Source organism: Aegilops tauschii, chromosome 2 (assembly GCF_002575655.3).
Source record: "Aegilops tauschii subsp. strangulata cultivar AL8/78 chromosome 2, Aet v6.0, whole genome shotgun sequence".
In the NCBI taxonomy this organism is placed as follows: domain Eukaryota; kingdom Viridiplantae; phylum Streptophyta; class Magnoliopsida; order Poales; family Poaceae; genus Aegilops; species Aegilops tauschii.
This window is the reverse complement of record NC_053036.3, coordinates 22,127,897-22,148,415: the sequence shown is the minus strand read 5'-3', so window position 1 is coordinate 22,148,415 and position 20,519 is coordinate 22,127,897. Positions and strand designations below refer to the sequence as shown.

At 47.4% G+C, this 20,519-nt stretch overlaps 2 protein-coding genes across 3 annotated transcripts; one reads left to right on the top strand and one right to left on the bottom strand.

Moving 5' to 3' along the window:
* Positions 1-3,753: 3,753 nt before the first annotated feature.
* LOC109733180 (receptor-like serine/threonine-protein kinase SD1-8) lies at positions 3,754-11,910 on the top strand. Of its 2 annotated transcripts, none has more exons than XM_073507747.1 (7): positions 3,754-5,135; positions 9,424-9,540; positions 9,634-9,761; positions 10,403-10,616; positions 10,714-10,960; positions 11,078-11,210; positions 11,353-11,910. In XM_073507747.1, exons 1-7 carry the CDS (start codon positions 3,779-3,781, stop codon positions 11,662-11,664), a joined length of 2,508 nt encoding a protein of 835 aa, XP_073363848.1. In that variant the 5' UTR covers positions 3,754-3,778; the 3' UTR covers positions 11,665-11,910. The 2 variants fall into 2 exon arrangements, with proteins under 2 accessions (XP_073363848.1, XP_020147960.2); XM_020292371.4 differs by having other exon boundaries at positions 9,403-9,540.
* Positions 11,911-17,426: 5,516 nt separating this feature from the next.
* On the bottom strand, positions 17,427-18,881 carry LOC109733181 (uncharacterized protein At4g15970-like). The gene is made up of 2 exons (XM_020292372.3): positions 18,632-18,881; positions 17,427-18,534 (listed from the first exon to the last, which is right to left on the bottom strand). The coding sequence occupies exons 1-2, from the start codon at positions 18,800-18,802 to the stop codon at positions 17,662-17,664; spliced, it is 1,044 nt and encodes a 347-aa protein (XP_020147961.1). The 5' UTR covers positions 18,803-18,881; the 3' UTR covers positions 17,427-17,661.
* Positions 18,882-20,519: the final 1,638 nt, after the last annotated feature.

The window sequence follows — 20,519 nt, the reverse complement described above, 5'->3', positions numbered from 1 at the left end:
CGTGGTCTCGTCTTCCTGACCAGGACACAAACCCTACCAAAACGGGAAGAAACAACTGCAAACAAAGCGCTCCCACCGGCAAGGGCCCAGATCCACCGCACCGCCATGGCCCTAAGACCACCGGAGACGACTTGGACCCACGGCGGCACCGGCGGGAGGCAGGAAAACCCTAGCCCCTGGTTTACATTCTACTGTTTTTTTTTCTATTTTGAGTTTTGTTGGCTTTTAATCACATGGTTTCCTGCCAACAAAGTCAAAAAGAAAAAACACAAACGTGATTAAAAGCCACGAAACTCATGTCGCCATCCAAAACTTCTGCCGTATCCCCGAAACAAAAACCAACGGAACCATGGAGAAATGCAAGGAAGCCAAAAAACACAAGCGTGATTAAAAGCCAACAAAGCTCAGTTGAAACATACAACGAAGCAAAAAAGACAGGCTTAACTCATGACTGAAAAACGGCGCGGCAAAGTGCTCGTCACCCACTAGTCACCTTAGAACCCGTTGAGAAAACATTACCTTAGTAAACAATCAACAAGATCCAAGATGTAAGGCTTTGTGTTGAAGAATCCATTCTTGTTAACTGTCGGGGATAAAAGAACATGGTTACTGTTGTACTTTGATAGACACAAGGGTGAAGAAATACAACAGGATTGTCACAGAGAACTTGCTTAGAGCAACTCCAACCGGTTGACCCAAACGGACTGTGAGTTTGTCCGCTTTTGTCCTTTTGGATCAGCTCGATGGACACCCATGTTTGCTTTCGTGTCTGGGTCGGTGTTTGTGCCCAACGCTGGCCCGACCCAGTTTTGAGGTCGCTTGAAATAAAAAAATACCGCAAACATATTCAAAATATAAATATGTTAATTAAATATTAACGCCGGCCACAAAGGCCGGCAAGAGTCCATGTGTCGATTTTACACTAAGTTAAAACATTAAATAAAACTAAAAACTAGGAGGAGACGCGTAGCCCGAGGCGTCCTCATCCTCGTCATCTGGGCCGGTAGGTCGATGAGTGTCGGCGCCGAGCCAGCCCAGGGGAACGCCTTCTCTCAGACTGTGGCGACCTCCTCCGCCGCTGGCTGTACCACCGCCGGCTCGGCTGGCCCACTGCGGGCACGGCGCTCCTCCTCCGCCACCTCGTGGCGCTCCTCCTCCGCGTTGTGCTCCAACTCCTCGAGTCGCTCGCCCTCACGACGCTCCTCCGCCAGCCTGCGCTGCCACCATTGCTCCAGGTAGATCTGCTCCTGCGCCGGCGTCGTCCCAAGCCAGAACGGGGCGCGCTGACCCACATGCGCACTTACCCGTGCCATGTGTAGTGCTCGGGCTTGACGGGGGTCGGCGGTGGCTCGGCGATGGCTCGGCCTTAACGGTGGATGGTGGCATCAGCAGCGGCACAACGTAGTCGCCGGCAGCCGCGCCTCATAAGCCTCCTCCTCCTCCTTGCGTCGCTCCTCCTCCTTGCTTTCACGGAGAGCAGCCGCCAGCACCGCCTGGTAGGCGGTCTTCGCCTCCAGGTCCTGATCGCGCACAACGAACGGCGGCGGGGTGCCAGCTTGCACGTCGCGGACGCCGGGCCGACGCTGCTCCTCGTGTTCAAACACAAACCAGACTTCCAAATCGGGAGATTCTGATGCGTAGGCGGGGTTGAGGCACTGCTCCGGCGTTAGCTGCTGCCGCCGGCGCCACACCTCCTCCGCGTGCGCCCGCGCCGACTGCGGCACCGCTGGCACTGGGATTTTCTCCGGATCCAATTGCTAGTCATGTGGCAGTGTGACGTCGGGGTAGGGGAGGGGGATGCGGTGCTCCTAGTGCCACTTCGCTTGGTGCACTGGGACGCTAATGCGCTGCCGAGGCCGGCGGGAAGACGCCGGCGGAGGCGCGGGAGCGCGCGCGAAGTGCCCTTGTTCTTGCCGGAGAAGAAGCCCATGGTGGCTAGGGTTGTCGGTGACGTGGGAGCAGAGGGGTGGCTAGCAAGTTATATGTATGTTACCATGGGGGCATACATATTCTAGTGAATCAACATCAATATTGTTCGACATATATGTTACATGTATCATATTCTAGATTTTGTTAAGATTTAATATGATTTGACTATGAGTATAGGAGTTTCACTTTCTGTCTATCTTTTTCTTCTCATTAAATGCTTTTATCTAGGAGCACGCATAGAGCCTGTCTCTTGCATGAGAGCCTACTCTTTTACTTTTTTCTTACATAAGCAAAAGTATCATGTAAGCGGACTTATAGCCCTCTATTATACTTGCTCTACTACCTTCACCCGGGTTTATAAAGCCCATTAGCCAAAACTCAAGGATCAAGGAAAAGCATTAATAACCAACGACACGTACTTTCATGGAATAGGAGCAGCCAATCAAATCGCTGGCAGTTTTGCATGCAGCCAGCTGCGTCGTTCACTTTTGCATGTGACCAATCCAGCACCGGCTAGCATTTACAGCATGCAACCAAGGTTGCCTCTTTGGTTTTAAGATATAAATTAGGTGGCATAAGCAGGCTATAAGAAATAGAATAATATATCTTTGCTTACTTGGAGGAGCGAGAAGAAGAGAGAAGAGAAACAGGCTCTTAGTTAGTAGCCAGCTGCAACACGAGACCCAAGACGCTTTGTGAGGACGTAAGGTGGGCCAACTATTGATAAACTAGTAAATATTTAAAATTTACTATTGTACATGCCGGCTGCATGCGGCCAGCGGCCATGAAAAAACATACGCAGCTTGATGGCTCAGGGGACTTGTATACCCGAACTAAGGTAGTAGCAAGACAAGATGAGTCTATAACCTAATAAATAAAGTGTTACATGACACCACACATATGTTACTCTATAGTATAGAGGTAGTAACATAGACTACTAACGTATACATGTTACTACTCTAAATTACTCCACATTGTGGCTAGTCTACCCCCTCAACCACCCCCCCCCCCCCCCCCCAATCTATATCTATACCTAAAATGTCAAATCAAATTAATCTCGGCCATCAACCCATGTCAATTCAATTACCTAAATTGCTCCAATGACAAGCGATCAACATGTATACGTGCAATTAATATCATATTAAATATCATTATACTCCTTCCGTTTCTTTATGTAAGGTGTATTATTTTCGACACGGTGACCAAGGCACAAAATTATAAACATGTTAGAACGAAATTACCCTTGACAAATTTATTTGTTAGTGGCAAGTAAATCAATTAGTCGAGGAAAGTATGAGATATATGCAATTGACAGAAAGATAGTTTCTTTTTTTTTGCTACAAGGAGAGACACAGAAAATCAGGAGAGAGATACTTTCCCTTTTTCTGAAGGGCTAACAAGGGAATTATGAGAAATTAGAAAAAATGCACCTTACATACTGAAATTTTATCAAAAAACAAATACACCTTATATAAAGGAACGGAGGAACACGCAGTTGATATCCTATCTATAAATTAACATGCAACTTACATGCAATTGATATTCTACCTAATATAATCATGGAATTAATTTTATCCCTAATATTAACATGCATTGCAAGTACGTACTTACTAGTAGAGATATATAATATATATTTAAACTCAGCATGTTGTAGATAGTGTAAAATAGTCAAATTAACCACGTGTTCAGTCAGCAAGAGTTCTCTGACCAAGTCTTCTTGATTGCTGCATGTCTGCATCTGGGAATAACTTGTAATGCGAACGGAACGTTCGCTCAATGCATTATTCTTCATTTTGATTCGTTCCATCTGTCAGAACATTCTCGGAATTCCGTGGAAGTCTAGTAGGATATGAGACTGAGACTTGGAAAAAATGTACTTACTCTCAGTGAAACCGTGGTCTCCGCATTCAGCTGGGAGATTATGAGCCACCGCCGACTCTTCCTCGCTACTCTGTCCGTGCTGCTTCTGGCAGCGTCGGGCGTCGCCGCGAACAACACATTGACACGGCGGAGTGCCATCGGCGGCGACCAGAGGCTGGTCTCGCCGGGGGACATCTTCCAGCTCGGCCTCTTCCCCCTCGCCAACGGCACCAAGTGGTACCTCGGCATATGGTTCACCGTCTCCCCGGCCGCCGTCATCTGGGTCGCCAACCGCGACCGCCCGCTCAACGCCTCCTCCTCCGGCACAGTCACGCTCAGCGGCGCAGGAGACCTCGTGCTCCTCGACGCCGCAAGCAACAACGAGACCGTCTGGTCGTCCAACTCCTCGGCCGCGGCGCCGTCTGCGGTGGCGCAGCTCGACGACAACGGCAACCTCGTGCTCGCGGACGCGGCCGGCGCCGTGCTGTGGCAGAGCTTCGACCATCCGACCAACACGTACGTGTCCGAGATGCGGATCGGGAAGGACGTCGGGACCGGGGCCGAGTGGTCCCTCTCGTCGTGGCGCCACGCCTACGACCCGTCAGCCAGCGACTTCCGCTACGTAATGGACACACGGGGCTCGCCGGAGCTGCACATCTGGAGGAAGGGACGCAAGACGTACCGGACGGGGCCGTGGAACGGGCTGCGCTTCAGCGGCATACCGGAGATGGCCACCTACAAGGGCATGTTCGAGTTCCAGTTTACCGACACCGCCGACGAGGTCTCCTACATGTACCACGCGTGCGACGGCTCGCCGCCGTCCCGCGTTGTCCTCCATGAGTCTGGTGTGATAAAGCGCATGGTTTGGGACAGCGCGGCGCTCAGGTGGAGAAGCTTCTGGTCGGGGCCGAGGGACGAGTGCGACCGGTACGGCGTGTGCGGCGCGTTCGGCGTCTGCAACGAGGTGGACGCCGTGGTGTGCAGCTGCGTCTGGGGCTTCCTGCCGAGGTCGCCGGTGGAGTGGGGCATGCGGAACGCGTCCGGCGGGTGCGCCCGCAGCACGCCGCTGCAGTGCGGGGGCGGCGCCGGCGACGAGGACGGGTTCCACGCCCTGCGCGGCGTGAAGCTGCCTGAGACGCACGGCAGCAGCGTGGACGCCGGCGCCTCGCTCGAGGAGTGCGGCCGGAGGTGCCTGGCCAACTGCTCCTGCACGGCGTACGCCGCGTCGGACATCCGTGGTGGTGGTGGAGGGAGCGGGTGCATTCTGTGGTTCGGCGAGCTGGTGGACACGCGGTTCATCGACGGCGGGCAGGATCTCTTCGTCAGGCTGGCAAAGTCCGACCTAGGTAATTAGCTCCCTCCAATATTTTTTTCCCCGTTGGAATTTCCTGTAACCGGCCAACTACCCCCGAAACCGTTAGACAAACATTGAAAAACCTATACATATTTATCTCATAAAAAACCGGGCTGGAATAACCGATTTTCTTATTCAAATTTGTTCAAATCATTTCGAGTAGTATAAATAACCAAGATTTCTGAGATTTCCAATAACCGGTTATTTCAGCCCTTATCGATTGAAGATTGAAAAAATACTTTGGCTCTCACTGCACTAAGGTGCATACTCGTTAGACTTTCTTGAATATATGATCAAATGGGATTGACCCGATCATAGAGCATGTGTAGAAAACACTACTTCTCCTTACCAAACAGACTAATGTTTATACTGAAAAGACTCTTTGGCGTTGGCTCGCTCCAGCGAGCGAATCGACCAAACCCGCAAGCGCATTTCAGACAAACTTGTTTTATGGTAACTCAATCGTATGAAGTAGGACCCACCATGAGGCTAGTTAAAACGCTCCATCAAATCCACAAGGATTTTCAGGTTGGGGGGGGGGGGGGGGGGGGGGGGGAGGGGGGGCACCCGAATTTTGTCTAGTCCCAACTAATCACGCCAACTAGTTCTTCATCCCCAGTCTCGTATTTGGATGGTCTGAAACCGATTGCTCGAACGCAAGCGCGCATTAGTCATTCCCTGTTTATACTTATCATAATTAATCTCTTGAATTTTCCTTCCTAAAGAAGTGTCAATGGGTTCCGCAACCAGACTAAAAAAACTGCGGTGAATGATGTCCTTTCACTTTTGAGGGAAAAAAGTCCAACTTAAAGACCAAATTTGAGGGCCATCCAGGGCTGCTGGCGCAATCCGAGTGTATTTTTATATTTGCACACTTGTCGCGAGAGTTTTGAGTACTTGTGGGCCAGATACAAACTTCCTATGATAAAGTTATAACCGTTTTAGTGAACACACATCTCGTCTTCCCCTTTACCAAGAGTTATTTTTTTAGAACGAATGCTCAACTCGAGCCCAACTTTGAATTAGCAAAGTCATCAACTGGCCAGGATTACAACAACCAAAACTTAAAAATCGAAAGAAAGAAACAACTAGAAAGGTACATAGTGCTAGGCAAGCAGCTAACAAGCTTCCTACCATCAACAAGCAAAGATGAAGAATCTAAGGCACAAGTGCAGCTTGAAGATGATGAAGCCCTCCACCAAGAGTTGATTTGCAATAGCTCAGTGCTTGGTAGTTGGAGTGCCAAATAAATGTTGTTTTTCTCCACCAAACAGTAACATAAAAAATACCATGAAAGCATATAAACATACTTAGTTATATATAGGATAACTAGCTAGCAGACCTGTATTAGCTGGACCCCATTCAAACCTATCTAAGAAATGACAATAAACGTACTTCTTTTCCCCGCAAAAGAAACATATTTCTTCTTTTGGGAAACAACTATTACAATAGATGAACAGTACACACTCACACCGCTGAACGTACTTAAAACATTCTACGACTCGCGTATCTCAGGAAATTAGGCCATGCAAAGAAAATAAATACAGGACTCCGCAAATGTTTGGAATAGTTTGAACAATAGATAGGAATTGAACCAAATCAATTTGACCAAGTAGGATTATTTGTCCTAAATAGATTGGTTCGGTGTCACAGGACCCATCCCATGCTTCTCTGTCAAGACGTAGTGTCACATTAATTAACCTGCAGTACAGTGAATGTTCTAAAATACTAGTACCAGTCTTGCACGATGCTGTTTGTTTGACTTTGCTCCTTCTCCCTACCAATCAATTCCGAAATGGACACCAGCTTATTCTGTAAGAATTTAGTGTGACTATTCATGGATATATCTCCCATCTTTATCGGTGTCTAGCGTGTGGTTGCAGAAGTGCTCGCGTGTTGCCTCCGTAGTCGTGTACATCCTTTCCGTAGTCGTAAGGGAAAAAACACATAAGAAAGACCTGCAACTTTCAGGTCCACGACTCACCCGAGATGCACATCCAAAGAAAATTATGCAACGTCTCTGAACTAGGTAAATAGTAAACTATGTAAATAAATTTGCAACGAAACCTCTCTTTTTTTCTTTGAGAATTTTTCCGTTCATATCACGAATCAGTACAAAGTAGTTCACCCTTATAAGCACACTGAAATGCAAACACAAAGGACCATGAACACCAAGAGTACCCTAAGACAACCATAACACAAGAAGATCTCCCGAGCCCTGTGTCATCATCCCTGAATCTTGAGAGAAGACCCCTGCAGCAGAAGGATCTGCAACCAGTCGCAAACAGGTCATCATCTTCGACCATGGTACAATTGCCGTCACGCTGCTTCCTCCTTTCTTGACACCAGCGTTGAGAGGGCATGGACATCAATCCAACACACCTGCAACAGCCGTTGCCATCTTTGGCTTTGAGTACCGTGAAAAGTGTCGCTTCCGGAAGGAAGAGAACTCGAGTCATCCGACCGGCCCAGCACCGCGGCCGGGCCATCCGCCCGGACAAAGCAGGATCTCCCACCAGTATCAACGCAGAGGAAGGAGAAGAACAGCAACAGAAAATCATACCAACAAGGAAGAAGAAAGGTCTTCGTCTCCCTGCATCCATCGCCCATCTGAGGACCCACACGGCCAGTGCCGATGGACCTCCAGCCACCATAGACCGTGACCTTGACGAAATCCGGGGATCCCCAACCCCGCTGGCTCCTAGACGAAGGCAAAAGCCTCGCCTGACCGCGAACGGAGCCCGGAGAAACTTATTCCGACGCGACACCACCGCAACGGCCTCGGCAGCGTCTCCCTCAACCCTAACCCTACCACACACCCACCTAGCGAACAGACCCGAGGTTCCCCCTCCCTCCCGCCGCCGGAGCGGCCGACGGAGAGAGAGGGAACCGGCGGCGTCACCGGCAGCGCGCAAGGGAACCCTCGTCGCCTCCCTTGATCGCCTCGTGCAATCCTACTTTTCCGGGGCGGAACCGTTCTCTCCCTTTTAACGAAACCTCTCTCTATGTTACCTTCATGTTAGTTTTTGTAAGGACAAATAATTAAACAATTACTCCCTCGGTATCAAAATATAAGACATTTTTCGACATTATTGCATTGTAACATAACATCTTGTCTTATATTTTGATATGGAGGGAGAGTACTATGCAATTTTTGGAATACAAAATCATAACCAAAAAAAAATTTGTTGAAAGACAAATCTTGTGACATCAATTTTATGTTACATGAAGTATATATTAATATACCCCACAAATAGGGTATATATTAATAGAGTAATTGTTGGTCAAACGGTTGACCTAACGAGACCAAATACACTGCCTTTAACTATGGATTAGTCAAAGGCAATTCATGTTGGAACTTCTGGTTCAAGAAAGGTAAGTCGATCTTATTCATCTTATATCTTATATTCAATAGTTGGGGCACTTTTCGAGCCATCAGTTAATTCTAGAAAAGAATAGTCTGACCAGTTGATGTTATAAGTTAAGTCAATCTTTATAGTGCAAATTTGCACCAAGTAATCTCCACGTCCCGCAGCCGTGTAATTCACCGAGATACCAAACAAAAATTATGGATGACTTCTACTCCCTCCGTTCCCAAATATAAGTCTTTCTAGAGATTCCAGCAAGTGACTATATACGGAGCAAAATGAGTGAATCTACACTCTAAAATATGTCTACATACATGTGTATGTTGTAGTTTATTTGAAATGTCTAAAAAGACTTACATTTAGGAACGGAGGGAGTAGTTTATTTTTTTGCGGGAAATGGATTACTTCTTTTTTTTTTGCGGGAAATGGATGACTTCTAGTTAATCAAGGCTGCCCATGGAATTTTGGCACTCTAGATGTGCTTTAGCAAAACTGTTTTTTATAAAAGAGAGGAATCATGTCCAGTTGAGTCGTAAATAAATATCATATTGGTCAATGACGATCTAGTCTCCACATAGCGTCACTACTTCAAGATTATAAAATTTCACATAGTTACTTAAACAAATCATACACTAACTAGGACTCTGAATGAGGGTTTAATTTTCATTTTCCTCTAAATAGGACATTATCGAAGGAAAACAATTAACTTTGACCCTATAGCTAATCAAACATTGCCACTGTAAGTGCACGGAATGATATTTTCAGGAACTGCTGTGTACTTATCAATAGCCTACTAGGACAAACATGTCAAGCTCAGACATTATGATCGGTGCACTTCACTCTTACTCATGGATCCCGCAATTTTCACCCATTATATTTAACTCAACGCAGACACTGCGACTGCATCTACAGAGCCAGTCAAGACTAAGAAGTTTGTCGCAGTCATCACTATATTGATAATAGGGTTTGGGTTACTTCTGCTATGGCTTGGCTTCTTGATTTGGAAAAAGGTCTGGCGCAGAAAAGAAGGTGAGAGTCCTTGGTGTGTTTCGGAAGGACAATCTGAAACTGCTACTTGCTCTATTGCTCATGTCATGTAGCTTCCTTCTCAAAAAAATTCAGCTACCATGTTTGATGACATCATGAGAGGCGACTGCCCGACATACCATTTTGAAACCATTAGAGCCGCCACCGGTGGATTCTGCCCCGAGAATGAAATCGGGCGTGGTGGCTTCGGCATTGTTTACAAGGTGATAATGATTTACACATTGCAATAGTACAATCCATCTATGTCAATCAGAACTGAAATTTCCTGCGGTCATATAAACAACAGTTAGATAGTAGCTAGTACTAGGCATGTAGTAGTTGTATGACACACTAGATGATTCCCCTAAGAAAGTAGCTAGGAAATATTTTTACTGCAACCCAATAAAAATTGATTTACATTATAACCTTAAGGTTTAGAATAATTTTGAAAATAAATTAAATTTAACACATTAATGGAAAAACTTCTCAAGTCTGATTAATATATTGCATTCCCTCTTTCATTTTCTTCGACCCATCTCCAAAAAGTCTTGTAGCAATTTAGAATTTCCAGGAAAATTTGCTTCAATATTTGTGAATAGAGGACCATGCAGCCAATACTGCTATTAATGTCTTGCCTTCTTCGCTTCCAATTTTCACCCTTTAATCCAATCCCAACGATTAATACGTAGTGCCAACTCCAGTCAATTTTCCGTGCCACATGCATAAGATGATAGGCTAATGACATGTGTTTGTCTAAAAACATTATATGCATTATTGCAAGGATTAATTATGTTGTGGCACTCATGCATGACTTGGTGAGATGGCAGGCTGCGTGTTGAGAGACTAAATGAACTAAATTTACCAGGGTCAAATGCAAGATGGCCAGGAAATTGCAGTGAAGAAGTTGTCAACTGATAACAGAGTGCAAGGCCTGAAAGAGTTCAAGAACGAGGTGGACCTAATTGCCAGGCTGCAACATCGCAACCTTGTACGCTTGCTTGGCTGCTGCATCCATTGCTCTGACAGGATACTCGTCTACGAGTACATGAGTAACAAGAGCTTGGATAGCTTCATCTTTGGTGTGTGTCTTTTTACCCCCAGTTAGCAAAACACTTGCCACCATTTGTACTGTCAAAACTCAACTCGAAAAATTAAATTATGCAAAATTGCAAACAGATCTGAGGAGGCGTGCCACTTTGAGCTGGAAGACTAGGATGGACATCATCCTTGACATTGCCAGAGGGCTTCTCTACCTTCACCAGGACTCGAGGCACACTATGATCCACCGAGATCTCAAGGCGGCCAATGTTCTCCTTAATGGGGAGATGGCCGCCAAGATATCGGATTTCGGAATCGCAAAGCTGTTCAGCAGCATCGGCAACAACCAGGATTCCACCGTCACGGAAAGGATTGTTGGGACATAGTAAGAACTACAACTTTGCATAACCGAACCAATGGTCAAGTGCTATAATTTACATCAAATTTTTATTTCTATAGCTGGACTTTCTTACACCTTTTGTATGGTGTCGTGTGGTGACAGTGGTTACATGGCACCCGAGTACGCCATGGATGGCATGGTATCATTCATGCAGGATGTGTACAGCTTTGGTGTGTTGCTGCTGGAGATCGTCAGTGGGAGGAGGAACCAACGAAATTTCAACCTCATAGCTCATGTAATCAATCAATTACCTTTCATGCAACTGAAAAGAAGAGATTTATGTGATTCTATAACACTTATTCTAATTTGAAATTCCGTGCCTCCACACCCAAGTCTCAAGCTTGTTGACCTTAACAAAATAGAATAAAATTTTGCAGGCATGGAAGCTATTTGAAGAAAACAAATGCCTCAAGCTCCTTGACCCAACTGTGCGCGATCAATGCTTCCTAGCGGAGCTAGAGCAGGCGTCGACGTGCATCCAGGTAGGGCTGTTGTGCGTTCAAGAGAGCCCGAGCCAACGCCCGCAAATGGCTGTTGTGATCCCCATGCTGTCACAGCATCAGGTGCCATGGCGGCCACTTCGGCCGGTGGTCTGCGTGCCGGTGAGCACTCCGGCCGACCTTCGCGACATGAAGGAGGACACGTCGGGCAACTTCGAGATGATCATTACGGACCTTGAAGGCCGGTAGCTAAAATGCATGGATGGACAAATGCATGTCAAGCTGGAACCGAAGATTGAAGACATTACTGATGACTGTTTAAATGTAATCGGGTAGGACAGGTGCATGCACTTGGTGGCATGGATCTACACAAGTGTGACCTCTTAATCTGTAAAATAATGCCTAGGTTATTCGCGGAGACTGCTACCAAATTTGATAATAGTGGATCAAGGGTTAAGTCATGGCCCATAATTTGTGTCTAAGAGATGCCTATTCGTAAGACCTGGGCCACCGATGCCATGCAAATTCGACTTCCTCTATGTCTATAGCAATTGTACTGGTTTGTGCAAGCGTGATAAAGAGTAGAATCATGTTGGAGTGACACATGTCATGTACCTTAGTTGTAGACCAAGTTTGAAATTGGCATGTAACTTACAAAACTAATCTAAGTTACAAACCTAGTTTAGGAGGTAATCATCTAAATTACAGTGCATATTTTTTTGTTTACCATTTAAGGTTCAGATATTTCATTGTCTATCTTCTCCAAACAACATGGACATAGGGGAGGTTGACTCGATCTATATCGTCGGCTGAAACTAAGACCGATGGTGGGAAGGTCAAAAGGAACGAGATGAACCTAAAGGGGGTGATGAATAAGTACAATTACAAATTTTAATTGATTATTACAAAGTTCTAAAAAAATGTGGGATATAAAGTCGAGCCTAAACAATTGCTAGGTTAGATAACAAGTGTAGTGAACCGGTCACAATGCAATCATGAATAAGCAACAGAATATGATATATCAAGTGCAAGGTCAAGTGACTAAATTAAACCATAATTAGGTAGTTAGAGTTAGGGATAAACAATGATACGAAGATGAGGATGTATCCTGATGTTCACTTCCTTTGAGGGAAGCTAATCACCGTTGGAGGGATGAGTGCTACCACAAAGTCACACCAATATCACAAAGGTTCACCCTATTACCCTTGAGATATCGCAACAAATGCGATTCTCAACCACTAGTGCTAGGCCCATGTCTTTTGTCATGGCAAAATCTTCAATCTAGATTAGATTTGATTAACATGATACAAGGACGGGATGTTTTTCGTTGGAATCTCACTACTTCTAGGTCATTCACAGTCGACTATGTATCATGCTTTTTCGCATTCTGAGATCCCAGTGAAAAATAATAAGCAAATTTGAAAGTCAAAGATTTCACTAAAAGTCAATTTTTTTTTTTGTGGTATCTCTAGAGGGGAGTTGTGATAACCAAAGACAACTTGTCTCGTCCCAATTGGCAAGGAAGTAAGTAGTGTAGGTTTTGTACTCACGATGAGACAATCAAATAGCTTTTTTTAGTGTAAATTTGTATGCTCTACGTGGTCAGTCATCCAAATAGCGTCCAATTTGTATATGTCGACAATATTTATGGTCATTGGTTGGATGGAATTTCAAATAGTTTTAGCACACTAATAAGGGTGAGAGCGTCTACCTTATTCTGGTCGATATGGCCAGGCCTAGGCCGGGTGTGCGGCCGGTGCGGCCGCACAGGGCCTCCAGGTGGCAGGAGCCCCCAAATTAGCAGCACATCAGCAGCCGAAAGGGCCTGATAGCGTCGCATGCATAGGTCGCTAATCCATGGCTATCCTAATACCCATCGTTCGCACTAACCCTAACGACGCAGCAGCCGTTCGACAGATGCAACCTGACGACGCAGCAGAGGGACGGCGGCCGCCGGCATCAGCAGCGCCCGCAACGCTGACAGCAACAACCAGCAGGTAAATAGGGCAGTCACATGGCTGTATCCCTTTAGTCTTGTTTTCCCATCATTTATACTCTTTTATATTAATTGGTCTAGATGTCTTGTGTTTCAAGATACAAGTTATGTCCTTTAAAAATATATCTGGAGAATATGAATCTGGTTACTAGAAATATAAGATTTTTTTTAGAAAAATTAGAGGATTTAATTCAACATCATAAAGGAGTTATAAATAACTTGAATATACACTGGTTTTATTTTTTGTAAGAAAGTAGGCCTCATTTTAGCGTTTGGCACAGGGCCCGAATTTTGCCGGCCCGGCCCTGGATGTGGCTATATAGAAATGATTAGATATTCAATGGCAAAAACTCTATTCCTATGCACTGACATCGTACATGGTCTACACTAGGCGAAACAGAGCAGCAACCGTTGTTTAAGACGGTGTGTTTGCGGCTGGAGTAGGTGGTCAGGAAGGTTTTAACCAAATATGGGTAACAGCATAATCTTCGAGTCGGACCACTACCTCCTTAGACATAAGCATAGTGTCGGTTCTCCACGACTTTACTGGTGCCAATATGTTGGCTTTTATTTTATCACTTATCAGATTGTCGGTGTTTGTTGTGTGCATTCTAACTATGCAGAGATTGGGGCGTTACCCATGATGCTACATTTTTAGTTAATAAAAGTGTCCTTTATCAAAACAGTTCATGAGACGGTCTCCAAACCTTTACAAACTATTAGGGGTAAATAACAAGTAGATTTCTCACCATAGTACTCCTATAACCTACAAGAATAACAAGATCAAGGAGAAAAACTCAAGAATTACTCAAATCATAGATTGCTTTGGTCAAAATACGGAGAGGAGCAGATGATCAATGGGTGAAATATCTCTCAAGAACTCCCACAAATATCTAAAAATCTAAGATTTGGTGAATGAGAAGTGAGAGGTTACCTATAAGGTTCGTTTCAATGTGTTGGCCAACCCCTTGAGCACCGCCCCAGCTACTTGTCGGGCGGGGCATGCTCCATGCGTGAATTGTTGGTGTGTGCTGCAAAAACTGAACAAAGGCCCCATGCTGCAGCGTTGAGGAGTCCGAATCCCGTGCTGCCCTGTTGGCGCTTCAGGAACTAGCCGAAATCTTCAGGGGACAGGATGATCCTAGAGATGGATTGTGAGAGTATCGCCAAAGAGCTTGCTACCCAGGCCCCAACGAAGTCTGGCCTGTTATGGCATGTTAATGGACATCAAGCGAGCTATGTCCATAATCAACTGGGTGAAACGCAGCAACAACGCTTTGGCACATGAGTTGGCAGCCTTCCTGTGGTGATCAGAGGATCCTAGATGACGTTCCCTGCAGCCTGCGAGACCTAATGTTGTCTGAATGTTCTGGTCTGTCGGAGTAGTGTTTACTGCTCTAGTCCTCAAAGAAAAAGAAAAAAAAACTGAACAAAGGTACTAGCTCCTATATAGTAAGATTTTCTTTCCCCAACGCGTGCACACACGCTTCAATGGGCCCACTCATCAGTAGTGGTCCGGATTGGGCTTTGGCCTTTCGTCCCCCGCTTGGGGCTGCTCTGCTCGCTAACGCGCCGCTCCTCCTGCCCTCTCCTCCGCTCGAGGGCTAGCCGGCCGCCGCCCCGCCGCTTGATCCCGCCCCGACAGGGCCAGCGTCCAGCCCCGCGTTCACGCCGCCCACCTCCGGTCCGGGGATCTCGGCCCTCCTCTCCATTTCCCGTTCGGCTGCTCTTACCGCATCTCGGCCTCCTGCGACGGCCTTCTCGTCCTCGGCAACAACCGCATCTGCAATCCCATCACACGGCAGTGGGCTGCCCTCCGCCGGGACGGGGAGCCTGTTGAAAACCTCGTCGGCCTCTTCCGGCACCGACCTTCAGGGGAGTACCGCATGCTGTACTGGACAAGATCATACCTTCCTGTGGCTCAGGGTGGACACGGTCCGGGCCCTGACCGAGCCGTCGTTTGGACCGGCCGTCGGCGGTCCGGAGCGGACCGGACCGAGCAGCGTCACGGTCCTGTTTTCAGGGACCGGACCGCAGCAACGAAAGCCCGAGCCGGATCGAGCGGCTCGTTTGGACCGGCCGGTGGTCACCCCAGAGCTCATGCCGGAGCACGGCGACGCAGGGAGGGCGCTGCAGGCAGCGGGGCTCGTCGTGGAGGTGTCCGGCGACTGCTGTGACTCACGCTGGACGGCACGGCGGCCAAGCAGAGCTCGGGTAGCAACAGCGATGAAGAATCTGGCACGACGGCCGGTGCACGATGACTGGTGTACAACGGCGGTGTAGGGCCTCCCGCTTCAAGTTCTACCTTCCAGGTCATAGATCCGAGCATGGCGCATCCATTAGACATGCTTGCCAGCGTCATGCAGGCCCATGGCCGCGCGGATGAACGACGGCGGCGCTGACCAGCGCACGACCGACGCGCCCGTCATGCAGCTCCGGCCACGCGCTCGCCACGCCCCCGCCTCGTCCCGACATGCCCCTGCCACGCCCCCGCCATGCCATAGCTCGTGTTCGTCGGTCCGCTCGGTCCGAGCTTTAACCGGACCGGACCGAGGGATTTTCGGTCCCGTTTGCAGGGCCCGGACCGGCTGGATTTTATGCCGGGCCAGGACCGAGCCTGGCCGGACCGAGCGGGCCATGAGCCGGTCCTAAAGACCGCTCGTGTCGTCCACCCTGACTTGTGGCTGTGCACTGTCCAGAAGAGCACCGCGTCCTCACCGTGGGAACCAACAAATCGAGACGTGTTGATTGTTCGTCGATCAGTCGGAGGGGACTACACTCCACCGGCACGCCGGTCCTTCTCAATGGCAGCCTGCACATGCACTGGATCGTGGTTTTCGACGCGGTGGCGGAGACGTTCCGGTACATGCGGCCACCGTCTGTGAACCCCGGCCATGTTATGCACCTGCTTGACATGGGTGGCAAGCTTGCTGCGTCCACCAGCAATGATGGCATGACTGAGATGACCATCTTTGTGCTCCAGGACCATGAGCACGGTGTCTGGGCATTTCAGTACCGGATCAAACTGCCGGTGACGGAAATCAGGCGCTTCCAGAAGCAAGGTGATTGGTGCGCGAAGGTTGTCTCTGAGGAGGGAGACGTGCTTGTCTGCTGCTATAACTATCACCTGCAATGTGACAGAATGGGTAATTTGGTAGCAGACGTTAGGTATTGTTATGGCATGCGCCGCCTGCCCGTGGTAATTTCTCATAGTTTCAAAGAGAGCCTTATCCAGCATGCTTTTTCCAAAAGATGACGAAGAAGACCTGATTCCTCCCCACTCCCAGAGATCTCATTCTGTGTCATGTCAAACGGAAGTAAGTAATTTCTTTGTTACTACTTCTAAATTCCAACTAGCACACTGTGCGTGAAACGTCTTTAATCATCCCTAATTTATTGACCACACATGTTATTTGCAAGAACACCAACTTACAACAGAATATGTCATTCGTATGTGCTACTAGATTATTAGAATTAAAGTTTGACATTACAAGCTAGCGGATGTAGTTGGCAAGACCCTTTTATGTAGTTTGGTTGTGCAAAATTAATCGTTCCTCTGCAGTATTGGAAGTATCACAACTTTAAAACTGACTTCAGAATTTTTCTTCCAAATAAATTTCATCAACACAATATAGGTAACGGAAAGAGTTTATGTTCAACTTTTAGCTTCTGATTTCGATCGTACCGCTGAGACCTAAATATGCCCATACGCCCTGATTCGTATCAGCAGGAAAATTGATACATTTGGTATATTTTGTTGCAAAATCATACCAACTTGTTCTTATTCTTAGGGAAGACACACATCTGTTTGTGATTACAGACACGTCTCCAATTTATTCAAAAACAAATGATTATATCTTTTGCTATTTGCGCATTCACAATTTTTTAGTTAACTTGTGTAGATCATTTTGGTTCTGGTAGTACCAAACATCTTGGATGTTTCCAGTACCATTTCTCCTATGGGGCTTATGAACATAGTACTGCTTTCATTCATTTACATGGTCCTGGTTTGGATGAATGACCAAGAATGCAGTTAAAATTCAAGGTGGTAATGCTGCATGGTTCACCTTATCACCAATGAAAGCAGTCTTACTAACAGTACCAAAACAACTCAATCCTTTTCATCGATCCGTTGCACAAGTCCGACCAATTTCGTCCAGTAGAACAACTGATTACTCCTGTTATCCAAAATAAAAACTTGTCTAGCTAAAATCTCGAACAAACACAAGCCACAGTCCACGGACAGCGACTCAGTAGATGAGCGTGGTGGTGCTGTTGCCAAGCAGCTCCTGCTGGGCCCTGAATTGCTTCCACTCGTCGAGCACGCCGGCAAGCGTGTCGATCTTCTTCTGCAGACCGATGAGGCAGTTGGCGTGGTACGTGCACACCTCGTAAAAGTTCTTCTTGTTCTCGCACACGCCGCTGAAGTAGACGGTGTCGATCAGAATCAGTGTCACCCCATGCCGTGCCGACAGCTCCTTCTTCACCTCGCCGAACACGAACTGGTCGTGCTCCCCGGGGAACCGGTTTCTCGCCTCGTACCAGTCCTGGAAGAAGGCCAGCGTCCGCGCGTTGGGCCTCGCGTACACGAACCCGCCGTTGGCCGCCTTGTCGAGGTCATAGGGATTGTTGCCCAAGAACTGGTCGCACGCCAAGGCGATGTCGGCGGCGACGGGGAACCGCAGCAGCGGGTTCCGGAACCACACGATGTCCACGTCCGTGAACACGAAGCCGAAGCCCAGCCCCAGCACCCGCGCCTGGAACCGGTTCCGCGCCCACATCAGCTCCACGTAGTCCTTGCTCATGAACGTCACCTCCCCCGCCGTCGTCCCTCCAGGCGCGCCTTCGTCGCTGCTGTGGCCGCCGCCGAGCGGGTAGCAGAGCGGGTGCATGTGCTGGCACCGCTCCAATGCCTTGGCATCCATGGCCACGATCACCAGGTGCTTCAGCAGGGGCTGCGTCCGCACGCCCAGCCGGAAGCTCTCCAGGAAGAGCTCCAGGAGCGACCCGGGCAGCGTCAGCGCCTCGTTGACGAAGGTCAGTATGACGGTCTTGTCCTCCATGGCCGCGCTTCTCAGAAGCTCCGCAAGGCTGTCTTCTTCTTTACTCTTCACGGCCGGAACCTGCAGTGCCAAAGTTCTGCAGAGTCTCAGACGTGCAGAGAGGAAAACTAGTTAACCAAGATATACAGTGATCAAAAGAGGAAGATAATGCATGTACCGTGCTGAGGTTTTTTGTGCTCATGAGATGTGCTTGGCTTCCATTGTTGTCCAACGCCAGCTCGGGGCTGCACGGGCAGTTGGGAGCAGACGACGGCACCAACAACACGACAAAGGCGGCCGTGATCGCTGCTCCCACAACGAAACCCAGTAAATCCCTCGGCGAGTACATTGCTGCTGCCGTGCCTGCTGTTGATGGAACAGAGATTCCAAACTGTTAGGCAGTCTCAGCTTCCAAGAGTGCAGAGCACAGTACAACTGTACCCTGTGGTATTAGGCGTACTTATGAAGTGGACTTCGATGCGCAAGGAGGCCAAGATTTCAGATCTTCTTCTGTCACAACGAAGAAAAAGGAAAGGAAAGGAGATCTCGAGACGTTTGGGCAATTAATACAACAGTTGACTAGACTTGATCTTTCTTTCTTTATCCCATTAGTCAATCACCCCGTGATGCAGCTGATTAAGCATGAATGTCAAATTAGGAATTTAGTACTACGAGTAGGAACAGCTCACGCACGCAGAATCCGATGAATTTGGGGGAGCTAGATCCGTCGATTGCTGATCTGGATTGTCGTGAGATGCGCAACTTGGCAAGTTATTTACTGGGAGTGTCTTCTCAGTTTATTTTTGGGACGGCAGAGGAATCGAGGTGCTGAGATAGAATTGGTCTGACTAGTATAAACTCTTTATTCCGAGGCTCCTGTGCTGTTGATGCCTCCTTTGTTTCATCTTCTTTGTACAGATTTTTGTTGTCGTATACATCAGCCTCTCAGTTAAATTTATTTTCACTGTTTGTGTTTAACGCTTTCAGCAGACCCATGCACAGATCTAGACTTCCGTGTATATGACTGACTTTAAGTTTCAATTTATTAATTTGGTTCTACTTGCTGCTTTCAGGCAATGGCGAAGTACTTCAATTGTTGCCCATTTCCAGTGCGTAGTTCTTTGCTACGGCAGGAAGATCAATTAATACAACAGTTGACCATATTTGATCTATCTTTCTCTATCCCATTAGTCAATCAACGAGTAGCAAGTGAAGTGTACAAGTCGTCGCAGGGCTGGAGACATGGTGTGCTAAGAACTGGTGGCTGGAAACAAAGATGCTAGCGATGATGACGAGCTTGTTCGTACTTCGATTTGTTGCTGTGAAGACGGTGGCTGCCTCTGGTCTTTGATCCTCTTTATATGAAGACTCTATGCCGTGTTTATGTTTTGTAGCTTTTGCGCTTCGTTTCGTCTCTCTGAAGTTTGGTTGCTGCTGGTAATGCCGTGTTGCTCAGCGAGTAGTGTGCCCCTTTTGGCTTAGCCTAGCTAGCTGGTTGCGGCGCTGGTGCTGCTCATGTATAATCTATCATCATGACGTTCTTGTTCATGGTTGTTTACTTTCAGCAGTAGTTTGTACTAGGATTTCTGGACCATATGGTTTTCTTTCAGTCAAAGAAAAACCCCATTAGTCAATTATTACATGACTTCCACCCCATGATGCAGCTGATTAAGCACGAATATAAAATTAGTAGTATGAATAGGAATCACTCATGCACGCAGAAACCAGTGAATCTGGCTGAGCTAGATCCGTCGATTGCTGATCTGGATTGTTGTGAGATACGCGATTTGGCAAGTTTACTGGGAGCATATGGTCAGTTTATTCATGGCTTGGCAGAGAAAAAATCGAGGTCCTGAGGTAGAATTGGTCTGACCAACATAAAATAAGAGAAGATGCAGAAAACTGGTCACAGGGTTCACTAACTAGGTTGCTGTTCAGTGCGGATTTTATGCTGAAATTTGCATGATAGACAATTCTTATGGATTAATTACACTACTCTTTATTGTGAGGCTCATGTGCTGTTGATGCCTCCTATGTTTCAGCTACTTTGTACAGGTTTTGTTCTT

Coding starts and splice junctions, on each gene's coding strand:
- LOC109733180 (XM_020292371.4), top strand. CDS start 3,779: ATGAGACTGAGACTTGGAAAAAATGTACTTACTCTCAGTGAAACCGTG. Junction 5,136..9,402: donor GCTGGCAAAGTCCGACCTAG/GTAATTAGCTCC, acceptor AACTCAACGCAG/ACACTGCGACTGCATCTACA. Junction 9,541..9,633: donor GGTCTGGCGCAGAAAAGAAG/GTGAGAGTCCTT, acceptor AAAAAAATTCAG/CTACCATGTTTGATGACATC.
- LOC109733181 (XM_020292372.3), bottom strand. CDS start 18,802: ATGTACTCGCCGAGGGATTTACTGGGTTTCGTTGTGGGAGCAGCGATC. Junction 18,535..18,631: donor GCACAAAAAACCTCAGCACG/GTACATGCATTA, acceptor TTGGCACTGCAG/GTTCCGGCCGTGAAGAGTAA.